This window comes from Ahaetulla prasina, chromosome 3, assembly GCF_028640845.1.
Source record: "Ahaetulla prasina isolate Xishuangbanna chromosome 3, ASM2864084v1, whole genome shotgun sequence".
NCBI classification, from domain to species: domain Eukaryota; kingdom Metazoa; phylum Chordata; class Lepidosauria; order Squamata; family Colubridae; genus Ahaetulla; species Ahaetulla prasina.
The window spans coordinates 203,606,655-203,622,871 of NC_080541.1; the positions used below are offsets into that span (position 1 = coordinate 203,606,655).

At 36.7% G+C, this 16,217-nt stretch overlaps 1 protein-coding gene across 1 annotated transcript in view; it reads right to left on the reverse strand.

The window, feature by feature from the left end:
* Nucleotides 1-16,217, reverse strand: part of PREX1 (phosphatidylinositol-3,4,5-trisphosphate dependent Rac exchange factor 1) — a 265,515-nt gene that overhangs the window by 62,399 nt on the left and 186,899 nt on the right. The window contains exons 12-14 of the mRNA XM_058175593.1: nt 13,054-13,157; nt 3,484-3,533; nt 1,372-1,447 (exon numbers count right to left, since the gene is read on the reverse strand). Of these exons, the coding sequence (XP_058031576.1) occupies nt 1,372-1,447; nt 3,484-3,533; nt 13,054-13,157 (230 nt within the window). The remainder of the gene's footprint in view (nt 1-1,371; nt 1,448-3,483; nt 3,534-13,053; nt 13,158-16,217) is intronic.

The following is a 16,217-nucleotide window of genomic DNA, read 5'->3' on the forward strand; positions in this document are numbered from 1 at the left end:
ACTTTGGCAACTTGAAAATATATGGACTTCAAGTCCCAGAATTCCCCAACCAACATGGAATTCAAAGTTCATATATCTTCATGTTGCCAAAGTTGAGAAACACTTCTTGAGACTTGTTTCAGAAACTGTTTTAACCTGTGACTGGGTTGCACAATTTAGACAATATGTATGCAGCAGTTTCAAACTATTTTTTAATTTAGATCAACCGCACACTATCAGTGCAGAATAAGCTTGTTTCCTTTTTTTAATGGGCAAAGTGCTGGAAGTGCTGATCAAGACTATATCACAACTTTTTAATTGCAATATTATTTACATGGCCTAACATGCCCCTTTCCCATTTTAACATCCTGCCACATGGCTTCTTTGCTTAGAAAATTATTACAGTGAATTTATAAATGCTATCACCTAATTTTACCCCCAGATGAGTTCTAAAATGACATCTGTTTGACACTGCTCTTAAGCTAGCCTTTGGGAATTTACGGTACTTTGTTTACAGAAATAGTACTTAAAAACAGTGACACAAACATGACTAATAATGCAATTTAGATTCACCTCTTGCAAAACAGTAACATTCAAGTCAGGAGTTGACTGAATCTGTAACTTCTCAAATGCATTCATTGGAGATATAATACAAATGGAAAAATAATGGCCATAATAAAGTAGGAAGACCACTTCTCGATGTTCAGATAAATGGAAAAGCATAAATGGAAGCCAAACCAGGCCTACCTCTGGTATCCTAACATAGGATTAAACGTGGACAACTTCCAGACCACAAGAAATTATTCTGCAATACAAAGCTATTTAAACTGTATTTTGATAACGGATCTGACATTTTACATTTTACTTTCACAAGAGCACTTTCTGGATACCAACAGCTGTATTTGGATTCCTATCTTGCTTGTAAGCTTTTCAAAAGCATCCAGGCATCCAGGGTATTAAAGGACTAGAATCTCAATCTTAAATCTTTTTATTAAAAGTATAGGTTGTCAAAGTCAAGTCCATGCAATATCAGTGGAATAATAAGGCACCTGGGAATTATTTTAGAATTGTTATGTGCCCACCTAGATTAAACTTGTTTAAAGAATGTAGTTATTAGAACATAAAAAGTTAAAATCTGGAAAATCCTTATTTTTATTATTATTATTATTATTATTTATTCGATTTTTATACCGCCCTTCTCCCGAAGGACTCAGGGCGATTTTGTCTCCAGTTTGATAAATTCCATATTTCAAAGAAGTCCTTCAAGTTGGACTCCAAAGGCTGCAACAGTTTGTGCGGAATAATTTTATGGAATAATATTGCAAAATGTGAAAGAATTGAGGCTGAACCCAAAAAAGAAGAGAAACATCAATATTTTTATGATCTCATTACCTGAGCAATCAACCAATCCACTAGTTTATTTGCTGGGATCACTGATTTGTATGTCTTCAAGTGATAATCTCTATCTCTATGTCAGAAAAGAAAGTTAGAAAATAGTTAAAAATCATGGTTGGACAAACACATTTTTAAAAAGTCAGTGCCACATTTTAACCTGGGAAAGAATTGATAGCAAGGAAACCACTTCTAGATTTTCTGCAGTTTATAGTTTAAATATTTGATTGCTCATTGGGAACAGGGGAGGGATAGCCTGGAATGACAGGGAGAAGAGCTGCTACCAAGGAAACTGTCAGATAAAAGAGGCTTGAGCCCAGGCCAACAAAGTAAAATAATGTCTCAGACAAGCTGCTTGTTAGTTCACACAAAAATAATGGGTGGGAGGAGCGAAGCACATTTAGATTTTGCAAGATTCTGTTATTATTGCTGTTACAATTAAAGTAGTTCTGAGCCACAAAACATTGATTTCTGAATCTGATCTATCCTGAAGGGCTGATACAGCCTTTTCAAATCTAGTCTCCTCTACATTATGGGACTGTAATTCCCAGAATTCCATCTGACCACTTAAAGTGACAAGTATATTATATCTGGTAGCTACTAAGTTATAACACACTTCTATATTATCAATAAATTTAATCATGGCAGTTCTTTTGAACTAGCCAGAGGGAGTCAAATTTGACCTAAAGCTCCTTTAAGAATGTATCTCTCAAATCTTATCATAATTTCCATCAGTCTTATTATAATTTCCATCAGTATTATACATATCACCTCTCATTTTATTATACAATTCTTTGAAACAGAAATTTTATGTATGTTTGCTATACCTTTATTATGTGTCATCAGAAAGCTATAAATCTCTTTAGGGAACCAATCATATTGGAATTATCCCCAATCATGTTTTACCTTATTTTCCATTCATCTTTCCAAAACTGGCAATGATAATACATGAGTTTTGGTTGCTAATTGTTAGATCCACTTGTGACAGTCCAATTAAACTGATTTATTGCTAATTATTGGCATGCCTATGTACAAGAATCTTTTCAATTAATGGTTAGCACCTGCTTGAAGTTAGATAAAAGTCAAAACAATTCAAGGGAAATTGAACTTAATTCGCTTGTGGCTACATAAGGATATAAGACTGATCCCTCTTTTAATTCCATCCTCAGATTCTGCCACTCGTTTTCCTACACTAATGCTGTTGAATCTGAGGTCATCAAAATGCCACCACTAATTCCATGCATCAGTTCACTTCCTTGATTAATTGACTATTTCTTTTTGTCTGACTTTTTAATTATTTTTTAAATGAATGGCTAAAGTACAAATATAGGCAACACACACACACACATTCATTTACACATTTTAAAGCATCACTTCCCTTTTCATAAGAGTTCTGTTGTCCTATAAGAGTTCTGTTGTCCTTAATTTTCAATTAAGCAGAACTATGGTTTATCAGATGCTTCTATGCACCAAAATGTACTAACATGACAAGGAATGGTCATTTAAGTTACTGCATTTTAGGAAAATTGAGAAGCTAGGGGTCAGCTTCAGAAATTGGGATTCCAATCCCCTTTTTAAACAGACTTCATTACTTTGTGTAACCAGTGGTTTATTCTGAAACATATAGTAGTCTGTTATTTAACCAGTAGTGATCATCTGAAAGCTAAAACAGAAAATCATCCAATGATATTTCAGTATATCAAAAAGAGAAGATTGTGTTAAAACATAAAATGATATTTGAATTAGAAACGTATGATTAAACATTAAGCTAAAATTATTTTTCCAGTTCGCTCGCTCATTGACATAATTCTAAACTGCATATTTGTTCTTCCTTCTAAGAGAATCTTAGGCTACATTTTTAAGAATAATTATTAGAATGCCTTTCAAGAAACACAGCTAGGGATAAGTTATCTTTAGAAAATTATACTATAAGAGACAATATAGTAGAACAGGATGTCACACACTCTTAATTAACTGGAAACATAGTTAAGAAGGAATACCAAGTTATCCTAAACAGATGGCAATTTATTTCTGGTTCAGTAACAAAAGGGAGAAAACTCTAAATGATATGAGACATAGTACTGAATAAAGATCTTAAAATAATGGACTTACTTTATCACTGGTGTGTACAGACTGTGCAGACGACAGTAGAGCCTTACACCCTACAAAGTAAAGCAATTGACAAGGTTGCAGTCTAAAATATAGGTTAAAATAGTATCTAAAACACATACAGAAGAACAGCAGTAAGCTTGAGTAACCTTCTGAGGTTTGCTGAGGGACTTATACTATAACAGTTCATCCTCTGAGTTAAAATAAAATAGAAAAACTTAAGTAAAAAATGTTTTACTGATTTCACAGTTTCCCAAAATTTATTGGAACTAGAATATTTTAAAGCTACTATTTTAATTCTCACAATTGAAACTAAGTTAATTATGTCTGGTCTTCCACTCAACTGTACTTGAATAGACAATGAAATCTATTTGGCTGTGAAAGGTGCTATTTCCTCATCAATTATAATAATAGTAATAATCACAAAAATAAAGTCCTACAAATAGAAGTAGAATGACTATGGCAAAAGAAAGCAAATATAGTACTAAAACTAATAGGCATTTTGTGCAAATTCCAAAATATATGGAACTCCATTTGAACTTCATCCACACTGACAAAACTGGCATCAGTCTATTGCAAAACACCTTTAACGCCATCAAACAACATCTGCATATCACAGGTCATGGGAAGGACCATAGGAGGATAAAAATGCTAAATCCAGTTGAAACATCTGGCTGATAATATCTTACATACCCCATATTTCTACAGAAAATGCAGTTTGAAAATATTGGTGTGGTGATAAAGAAAATGATTCTTTACAATATAACAGACAAAGAAAATATTATCAACAATGTAAAATAAGTTCTAGAAAGCTGAAATCTCTGATGTTATTAAGATAATGCATGCTTTTCCCACAGCTTTAGCAGCAAAACCAAAAATACCTTAGACATGATGTCTTCTAATTCACTCCGTGGCTTATATGTCCCATCATCATAACGAAATCTGTACATCACCTGCTCGTTTTTGAAGTGGTGCTTATCTGAAACTGAACCATCAAGAATAATAAACAACTTTTGTTTTCCATTCTCTAGCATGAAGTCCTCCAAACCCATGATTTGTTGAAGAAGATTTGGTTGCTATAAAATAATACAGGAATTCTCAATTTACAATGGTAATAGGGACTGGAATTTCCACCACTAAGTGGTGTGGTCGTAACATGTGACACTACATAACCACGTTGCTTAGCAGTGGCAGTACTTGGAGCCCCTGTTTGCCATTGTTAAGTGAGGACTGCATGAGTAATTAAGCAAGGGGATTGCATATCCCACGGATTGCAATTTTTGACTTCCTGCCAGTTTCCCCACTGACTTTGCTTCTGGGGTGTTAGCAAGAAAGATCACAAATTATGACTATGTAACTATGGGACACTGCAACAGTCAGAAATCCAGGCTAGTTATCAAGTGCTTGCATCATAATTACATGACTGTGCGGATATTGTGCAGGCTAAAACTTAAAGGACTGGTCATAAATACCACTCATTCAGTGACATCACAAGTTTGATTCGACGCTGAATGGGTGATCATTAAATGAGGACCACCTATACACAAACAAAAAAGATTGCATTAAATGGCAGTTCTTTCTTAGCAAAACATATTTCTGCTTGTACAGATCATTGCATCTACACCCACTGTTCACATCCTTGAGGAATAGTATTAGAAGTATACTTGCAAAATTTTCTGTAGCCAAGATAAAAATGATATTAGTAATGTGTAAAGTAATAATAAAATTGCTCTCCATTCATATATTTAACAATTTACTTTTCTGCTTTTTCTCTCATATTACATGTCACAATTTAGAAACAACACAAACATCCAACTGGACACTACAGCCAAAGTTTCCCAAGTGTAGAAAGTAAGGAGGTTGACATTGATGGAAATATGTGGGAATCATTACTAAGGCAAAAAGGGCTGGAATATTTTTAAAATCCAGATCAAGATAACCTAAATTACAATGGCAGATGCCTTCCTAATTCACTGAAGTATAAGGAGGAGGAGGAGATACAGCATTGCCAGACCTGCAAAATTCTGTTATAGCTAATCTCAATAAAAGCAGTTTTAGCCTTTATGAGGAGTTGATTTCCTGTTCTGATCTACTTAGTGGGCTTGACACTAGATTGCCCTGGGGGATCAGACAATGTACTTTTGCATTAAGGTGAAGCTATTACTGGATATAATCCAATAACTAATAGCAATGGGATCGCAGCTTAGTGGTAAAGCACACGGTTTATGTGTGAAAGGATTCAGATCCAAACTCTGCAATTTTCACTTAGAAAACAATCAGAGGTATAAAGTATGAGGAAGACTTTGCCATGGAAATCTATACCAGAGGGCAAGCAGGGAAAATGACAATATTCATATGATAATGTAATCATGCAAATGCTATAAATTATGCTCATGGTGTAATGGCAGTTGTATATATTGAGTTTTTGCTTCACTGTTTGCTGCAGAAGACACTGGATTTTTCAATGCTGGGAACTCTGGAGAGCTTCTATCAACAATATCAGCCTACACTGACAAATAATAGCTTCTGCGATATTGCAGTATCTTTTAGACTCTTTAAAATGGCATTGAATTAGCTTGAGAGGTGCCTTTCCATGAAGGGCTGGCAGAGATCATCAGTTAAATAGTTCTTCATTATTATGACAATTACATATAATATGAAGATGTATTGTATCAACGAAGCAACAACTTTGTTAATATTGTCATGCCAAGTGTCTGCGATAGCAGGAGATTATTCAATGGTATATCTTTATGTAATTACATAATTACAGCTATAATGTCTTTTTTCCTATTACATTGCCTAAAAGAAAGGTTAGATTCTAATTATTTTCTGCGCTCAATATTTCATCAGAGCATACCGTATATACTCGAGTATAAGCCGATCCGAATATAAGCCGAGGCACCTAATTTTACCACAAAAACTGGGAAAAACTATTGACTCGAGTATAAGCCGAGGGTGGGAAATGAGGCAGCTACTGGTCAATGTAAAAAATAAAGATAGAGCCAAGTAAAATAACATGAATATTTATTTGAACGAAAAACAATAAAAGTGCAAAAGGGGGAAGGAGGATTCCCAGCTTTAGAAAATTTAGAACTACGCCGCCTTTAGTATGACCTGAGCATAGCTCATAAAATTATCTGCTAGCTACAATGTACTTCCTATCAATGACTACTTCAGCTTCAACCACAACAATACACGAGAACACAATAGATTCAAACTTAAAAGTGAACCTCTCCAATCTAGATTGCAGAAAATGTGACTTCAGTAACAGAGTTGTTAATGCCTGGAATGTGCTACCTGACTCTGTGGTCTCTTCCCAAAATCCCCAAAGCCTTAACCAAAGACTATCTAGTATTGACCTCACCCCATTCCTAAGAGGTCTGTAAGGGGCGTGCATAAGAGCACCAGCGTGCCTACCGTCCCTGTCCTAATGTTCCCTTTAGTTGTATTCCTTTTATGTATTCAATTCATGCTTATATTTATATAATTATTTAATATGTATTTGACAAAATAAAATGAATGAATGAATGAATGAATAGAATAGAATAGAATAGAATTTTTATTGGCTAAGTGTGATTGGACACACAAGGAATGAATGAATGAATGAATGAGTGAGTGAGTTACTTCAACAACATTGTCTCACAGAAATTGACAATACAACTGCAAGCATGAAAATGAGTCCTCCTTTAGCTTCCAAGGGACCAGGGTGCCTCTGAAGGTCAGTGCTCTAAGCACTAAGAACCCAGCACAAATCTAAGCCTGTATGCACACCAATAGTGAAAATACCCTGCACAGTGTCTCTTGGCAGAGAAGGTTAATTTTCATAGACGTTGGGGTGGCTTTTTTTTTTTTTTTTGGCAGGGCAATAAGGGTCTCTAATATCATTAAACCCAAGTGTGAGGAAAAAGACAGCAGCTAAAATGTTAAGGCCAGTTGTGTGACCTTCTCCAATACAGTTGGCCTGGCTGTTTGCCAAAACTTAAAACACCCTCCCATCCCCCCTCCCTGCTAAAGCTTCTTTCTTAAAACAATTGTGGTCTTTGCCTTTCATTGTGCCAATCGACTTTAGAAGTCTGTGTGTGTGTGTGTGTGTGTGTGTGTGTGTGTGAGAGAGAGAGAGAGAGAGAGAGAGAGAGAGAGAGGGAGGGAGGGAGGGAGTGCAAAAGGGGGAAGGAGGATTCCCAGCTCTAAACAAAGGGAAATCCCGGAATGCCAGCGCGAAAGGCGGTGCTCACGTTCCTCCTCCCTTGCTCAAAAGCCCCAACATGATATTGGAATTGGATGCCATTATATACCTTGAGGGATAATTTGAATAACTTGAAAGATATAAAAGCTCTAAACATATTTGTTTAAAAATCTAAAATCTATACTTAAAATAAAATGAATATAAAGTAATAAAGTTCTTTAAAGTTGTAATTCTCTTTGCTGCTGAAAAAGAAAAGAAGCTTAACACCTTAAATGGTATTTATTAACTGAAATATCATCAAATCAAATATATAATGAGGTATATTATAATGACCTTTGTTTTCAGAAAGAAGCATGATGGAAGTTTTTCAATAAAGGGGAAATATAGAAAAACTTAGTGTCATGCTCATATATCATCTTTACAGATGTTGTTAACACTATACTATGGCAGCATATGATGGTACAATGTTTCAATCAATTTCAGGATGAAAACTCATCAATGAGGAGGAGGAGTATAATTTATTAACCTTGTATGATATCAGTTTCTCAAGGACTCTAGAAGGACCCGAGGAAGAAATCTCTGCCCCTCCCCACTTTCCCTTTCCAACCCAGCCTTCCAAGGGGACCTTGAGGAGAAATCTCTGCCCCTCCCCACTTTCCCTTTCCAAGGCAGCCTTCCAAGAGGACCTCTCAAAAGAGCGAAAGCTTTCTCCTGGCCGCTTTACCACCACCACACCCTCCACGCCGCCATCCTAGGAGGGGAAGTTCAAGGACCACATCGATGGCACGAGCTCAGATTGCCGGCTGGGGATGATGGGCGCTGCAGTGCGATCTCGGAGAGACTAGGGGAAGAAAGAATGACTGTTTCCCACACCCTAGGATTGGGGAAAACATTGACCCCCTTAGTTGCGGGAGAAGGGTTGCGCTCAAAGCGGTCGCCTCCATCCATCAATCCATCCTTCCTTCCTTACTTCCATCCATCCATCCATCCTTTTTTTCCCAGCGAGCGGTGCGTGTGTGTGTGTGTTTTGAGGCGTGCAAGAGGCGCGCCTCTTGCACGCCTCAACCCCCACAGCCGGCAGCTCCGCTTCCTCCCTAGGGCACACAGGCGCACACACGCACACACACACACATTCATTTACACATTTAAAGCATCACTTCCCTTTTCATAAGAGTTCTGTTGTCCTATAAGAGTTCTGTTGTCCTATAAGAGTTCTGTTGTCCTATAAGAGTTCTGTTGTCCTATAAGAGTTCTGTTGTCCTTAATTTTCAATTAAACAGAACTATGGTTTATCAGATGCTTCTATGCACCAAAATGTACTAACATGACAAGGAATGGTCATTTAAGTTACTGCATTTTAGGAAAATTGAGAAGCTAGGGGTCAGCTTCAGAAATTGGGATTCCAATCCCCTTTTTAAACAGACTTCATTACTTTGTGTAACCAGTGGTTTATTCTGAAACATATAGTAGTCTGTTATTTAACCAGTAGTGATCATCTGAAAGCTAAAACAGAAAATCATCCAATGATATTTCAGTATATCAAAAAGAGAAGATTGTGTTAAAACATAAAATGATATTTGAATTAGAAACGTATGATTAAACATTAAGCTAAAATTATTTTTCCAGTTCGCTCGCTCATTGACATAATTCTAAACTGCATATTTGTTCTTCCTTCTAAGAGAATCTTAGGCTACATTTTTAAGAATAATTATTAGAATGCCTTTCAAGAAACACAGCTAGGGATAAGTTATCTTTAGAAAATTATACTATAACAGTTCATCCTCTGAGTTAAAATAAAATAGAAAAACTTAGTGTCATGCTCATATATCATCTTTACAGATGTTGTTAACACTATACTATGGCAGCATATGATGGTACAATGTTTCAATCAATTTCAGGATGAAAACTCATCAATGAGGAGGAGGAGTATAATTTATTAACCATTGCAAATTTAGGGGCACGATGGCTCAGCAGTTAAAGACACTGAGCTTGTCAGCTGATAGCCCAGGTTCGAGCCCTGAGACCTGCACAACGGGTGAACTCCCATTACTTGCCTCAGCTCCCCGCCCAATGAGCAGTTCAAAACAGGCAAATGCAAGTAAATAAATAAGCACCACTTTGGTGGGAATTTAACAATGTTCTGTGTACTTTGGCATATAATCATGCTGGCCACATGATCACAGAAATGTCTTTGGGCAATGCTGACTCCCTTGACTAAGAAGTGGAGATGAGCGTGTGTGTGTGTTTGTGGTGGGGTCTCGCCCCAGCCACCCACCCACTCGCCTCCCTTTCCTCTTCGAGCTGGCCTCCGTCCTCGATCTCCGCGCTGGGAGCGAGCGAGCGAGCGAGCGAGCGAGCCAGCGCGGACTTTGGCAAGGAGGAAGGTGGGAGGAAGCGGAGCTGCCGGCTGTGGGGGTTGAGGCGTGCAAGAGGAGTGAGCGTGGAAAGGCCTTTTGTGTGTGTGCTTACCTGGAAGTAACTTCTACTGCATTTCTTCAGATTAGATATATATACATATTTAGTCTGCTTTTTTTTTTTGGCAGGGCAATAAGGGTCTCTAATATCATTAAACCCAAGTGTGAGGAAAAAGACAGCAGCTAAAATGTTAAGGCCAGTTGTGTGACCTTCTCCAATACAGTTGGCCTGGCTGTTTGCCAAAACTTAAAACACCCTCCCATCCCCCCCTCCCTGCTAAAGCTTCTTTCTTAAAACAATTGTGGTCTTTGCCTTTCATTGTGCCAATTGACTTTAGAAGTGTGTGTGTGTGTGTGTGTGTGTGTGTGTGTGAGAGAGAGAGAGAGAGAGAGAGAGGGAGGGAGGGAGGGAGTGCAAAAGGGGGAAGGAGGATTCCCAGCTCTAAACAAAGGGAAATCCCGGAATGCCAGCGCGAAAGGCGGTGCTCGCGTTCCTCCTCCCTTGCTCAAAAGCCCCAACATGATATTGGAATTGGATGCCATTATATACCTGCTGAGGGATAATTTGAATAACTTGAAAGATATAAAAGCTCTAAACAAAGGGAAATCCCGGAATGCCAGCGAAAGGCGGTGCTCACGCCTCCTCCCTTGCTCAAAAGCCCCAACATGATATTGGAATTGGATGCCATTATATACCTGCTGAGGGATAATTTGAATAACTTGAAAGATATAAAAGCTCTAAACAAAGGGAAATCCCGGAATGCCAGCGAAAGGCGGTGCTCACGCCTCCTCCCTTGCTCAAAAGCCCCAACATGATATTGGAATTGGATGCCATTATATACCTGCTGAGGGATAATTTGAATAACTTGAAAGATATAAAAGCTCTAAACATATTTGTTTAAAAATCTAAAATCTATACTTAAAATAAAATAGAAAAACTTAGTGTCATGCTCATATATCATCTTTACAGATGTTGTTAACACTATACTATGGCAGCATATGATGGTACAATGTTTCAATCAATTTCAGGATGAAAACTCATCAATGAGGAGGAGGAGGAGGAGTATAATTTATTAACCTTGTATGATATCAGTTTCTCAAGGACTCTAGAAGGACCCGAGGAAGAAATCTCTGCCCCTCCCCACTTTCCCTTTCCAAGGCAGCCTTCCAAGGGGACCTTTGAGGGAGAAATCTCTGCCCCCTCCCCACTTTCCCTTTCCAAGGCAGCCTTCCAAGAGGACCTCTCGAAAAGAGCGAAACCTTTCTCCTGGCCGCTTTACCACCACCACACCCTCCACGCCGCCTCCTCTTCCTCCACGCCTCCTCCCTTGCTCAAAAGCCCCAACATGATATTGGAATTGGATGCCATTATATACCTGCTGAGGGATAATTTGAATAACTTGAAAGATATAAAAGCTCTAAACATATTTGTTTAAAAATCTAAAATCTATACTTAAAATAAATGAATATAAAGTAATAATAAAATTGCTCTCCATTCATATATTTAACAATTTACTTTTCTGCTTTTCTCTCATATTACATGTCACAATTTAGAAACAACACAAACATCCAACTGGACACTACAGCCAAAGTTTCCCAAGTGTAGAAAGTAAGGAGGTTGACATTGATGGAAATATGTGGAATCATTACTAAGGCAAAAGGGCTGGAATATTTTAAAATCCAGATCAAGATAACCTAAATTACAATGGCAGATGCCTTCCTAATTCACTGAAGTATAAGGAGGAGGAGTATAATTTATTAACCTTGTATGATATCAGTTTCTCAAGGACTCTAGAAGGACCCGAGGAAGAAATCTCTGCCCCTCCCACTGATGCTGTCTGTTCCAGGACTGAACAAATAGATCTTCTCAGGATTTTAATTTATGAAAGTATCTTAGAATAGAATAGAATAGAATAGAATAGAATAGAATAGAATAGAATTCTTTATTGGCTAAGTGTGATTGGACACGTGAGGAATTTGTCTTTGGTGCATATGCTCTCAGTGTACATAAAAAGAAAATATTATCAACAATGTAAAATAAGTTCTAGAAAGCTGAAGTCTCTGATGTTATTAAGATAATTCAAATTCCTGCCCCTTCACAAAATGTCCAGAGTGACTCTTAGCCAATCATTTTTTGTTCACCTGGTCTACTTCAAGAAGCCTTCCTAATGTGTTTGAACAGTCCGACAAAGCAGCATTCTATGAGCCTTTCCTGAGTTTGTGCATGCATGATCTTTGAATAGTGACATCTGTGTATGAGCCTCTAGCTTTTTCTCCTAATTATCATACTTAAAATAAAATAGAAAAACTTAAGTAAAAAATGTTTTACTGATTTCACAGTTTCCCAAAATTTCTTGGAACTAGAATATTTTAAAGCTACTATTTTAATTCTCACAATTGAAACTAAGTTAATTATGTCTGGTCTTCCACTCAACTGTACTTGAATAGACAATGAAATCTATTTGGCTGTGAAAGGTGCTATTTCCTCATCAATTATAATAATAGTAATAATCACAAAAATAAAGTCCTGCAAATAGAAGTAGAATGACTATGGCAAAAGAAAGCAAAGATAGTACTAAAACTAATAGGCATTTTGTGCAAATTCCAAAATATATGGAACTCCATTTGAACTTCATCCACACTGACAAAACTGGCATCAGTCTATTGCAAAACACCTTTAACGCCATCAAACAACATCTGCATATCACAGGTCATGGGGAAGGACCATAGGTGGATAAAAATGCTAAATCCAGTTGAAACATCTGGCTGATAATATCTTACATACCCCATATTTCTACAGAAAATGCAGTTTGAAAATATTGGTGTGGTGATAAAGAAAATGATTCTTTACAATATAACAGACAAAGAAAATATTATCAACAATGTAAAATAAGTTCTAGAAAGCTGAAGTCTCTGATGTTATTAAGATAATGCATGCTTTTCCCACAGCTTTAGCAGCAAAACCAAAAATACCTTAGACATGATGTCTTCTAATTCACTCCGTGGCTTATATGTCCCATCATCATAACGAAATCTGTACATCACCTGCTCGTTTTTGAAGTGGTGCTTATCTGAAACTGAACCATCAAGAATAATAAACAACTTTTGTTTTCCATTCTCTAGCATGAAGTCCTCCAAACCCATGATTTGTTGAAGAAGATTTGGTTGCTATAAAATAATACAGGAATTCTCAATTTACAATGGTAATAGGGACTGGAATTTCCACCACTAAGTGGTGTGGTCGTAACATGTGACACTACATAACCACGTTGCTTAGCAGTGGCAGTACTTGGAGCCCCTGTTTGCCATTGTTAAGTGAGGACTGCATGAGTAATTAAGCAAGGGATTGCATATCCCACGGATTGCAATTTTGACTTCCTGCCAGTTTCCCACTGACTTTGCTTCTGGGGTGTTAGCAAGAAAGATCACAAATTATGACTATGTAACTATGGGACACTGCAACAGTCAGAAATCCAGGCTAGTTATCAAGTGCTTGCATCATAATTACATGACTGTGCGGATATTGTGCAGGCTAAAACTTAAAGGACTGGTCATAAATACCACTCATTCAGTGACATCACAAGTTTGATTCGACGCTGAATGGGTGATCATTAAATGAGGACCACCTATACACAAACAAAAAAGATTGCATTAAATGGCAGTTCTTTCTTAGCAAAACATATTTCTGCTTGTACAGATCATTGCATCTACACCCACTGTTCACATCCTTGGGGAATAGTATTAGAAGTATACTTGCAAAATTTTCTGTAGCCAAGATAAAATGATATTAGTAATGTGTAAAGTAATAATAAAATTGCTCTCCATTCATATATTTAACAATTTACTTTTCTGCTTTTCTCTCATATTACATGTCACAATTTAGAAACAACACAAACATCCAACTGGACACTACAGCCAAAGTTTCCCAAGTGTAGAAAGTAAGGAGGTTGACATTGATGGAAATATGGGAATCATTACTAAGGCAAAAAGGGCTGGAATATTTTTAAAATCCAGATCAAGATAACCTAAATTACAATGGCAGATGCCTTCCTAATTCACTGAAGTATAAGGAGGAGGAGGAGATACAGCATTGCCAGACCTGCAAAATTCTGTTATAGCTAATCTCAATAAAAGCAGTTTTAGCCTTTATGAGGAGTTGATTTCCTGTTCTGATCTACTTAGTGGGCTTGACACTAGATTGCCCTGGGGGATCAGACAATGTACTTTTGCATTAAGGTGAAGCTATTACTGGATATAATCCAATAACTAATAGCAATGGGATCGCAGCTTAGTGGTAAAGCACACGGTTTATGTGTGAAAGGATTCAGATCCAAACTCTGCAATTTTCACTTAGAAAACAATCAGAGGTATAAAGTATGAGGAAGACTTTGCCATGGAAATCTATACCAGAGGGCAAGCAGGGGAAAATGACAATATTCATATGATAATGTAATCATGCAAATGCTATAAATTATGCTCATGGTGTAATGGCAGTTGTATATATTGAGTTTTTGCTTCACTGTTTGCTGCAGAAGACACTGGATTTTTCAATGCTGGGAACTCTGGAGAGCTTCTATCAACAATATCAGCCTACACTGACAAATAATAGCTTCTGCGATATTGCAGTATCTTTTAGACTCTTTAAAATGGCATTGAATTAGCTTGAGAGGTGCCTTTCCATGAAGGGCTGGCAGAGATCATCAGTTAAATAGTTCTTCATTATTATGACAATTACATATAATATGAAGATGTATTGTATCAACGAAGCAACAACTTTGTTAATATTGTCATGCCAAGTGTCTGCGATAGCAGGAGATTATTCAATGGTATATCTTTATGTAATTACATAATTACAGCTATAATGTCTTTTTTCCTATTACATTGCCTAAAAGAAAGGTTAGATTCTAATTATTTTCTGCGCTCAATATTTCATCAGAGCATACTTGAAAATTGAATGCACTAAACACTCAAAAACTGATGCTGTCTGTTCCAGGACTGAACAAATAGATCTTCTCAGGATTTTAATTTATGAAAGTATCTTAGAATAGAATAGAATTCTTTATTGGCCAAGTGTGATTGGACACACAAGGAATTTGTCATATGCTCTCAGTGTACATAAAAAGAAAATATACATTCATCAAGAATCATAAGGTACAACACTTAATGGTAGTCATAAGGTACAAATAAGCAATTGAATCATACTAGGAAACAAATCAATATAAATCATAAGGATACAGCAACAAGTTACAGTCATAAGTGGGAAGAGATGGGTGATAGGAATGATGACAATATTCATATGATAATGTAATCATGCAAATGCTATAAATTATGCTCATGGTGTAATGGCAGTTGTATATATTGAGTTTTTGCTTCACTGTTTGCTGCAGAAGACACTGGATTTTTCAATGCTGGGAACTCTGGAGAGCTTCTATCAACAATATCAGCCTACACTGACAAATAATAGCTTCTGCGATATTGCAGTATCTTTTAGACTCTTTAAAATGGCATTGAATTAGCTTGAGAGGTGCCTTTCCATGAAGGGCTGGCAGAGATCATCAGTTAAATAGTTCTTCATTATTATGACAATTACATATAATATGAAGATGTATTGTATCAACGAAGCAACAACTTTGTTAATATTGTCATGCCAAGTGTCTGCGATAGCAGGAGATTATTCAATGGTATATCTTTATGTAATTACATAATTACAGCTATAATGTCTTTTTTCCTATTACATTGCCTAAAAGAAAGGTTAGATTCTAATTATTTTCTGCGCTCAATATTTCATCAGAGCATACTTGAAAATTGAATGCACTAAACACTCAAAAACTGATGCTGTCTGTTCCAGGACTGAACAAATAGATCTTCTCAGGATTTTAATTTATGAAAGTATCTTAGAATAGAATAGAATAGAATAGAATAGAATAGAATAGAATAGAATAGAATAGAATAGAATAGAATAGAATAGAATAGAATAGAATTCTTTATTGGCTAAGTGTGATTGGACACGTGAGGAATTTGTCTTTGGTGCATATGCTCTCAGTGTACATAAAAAGAAAATATACATTCATCAAGAATCATAAGGTACAACACTTAATGATGGTCATAGGGTAAAATAAGCAATTGAATCATACTAG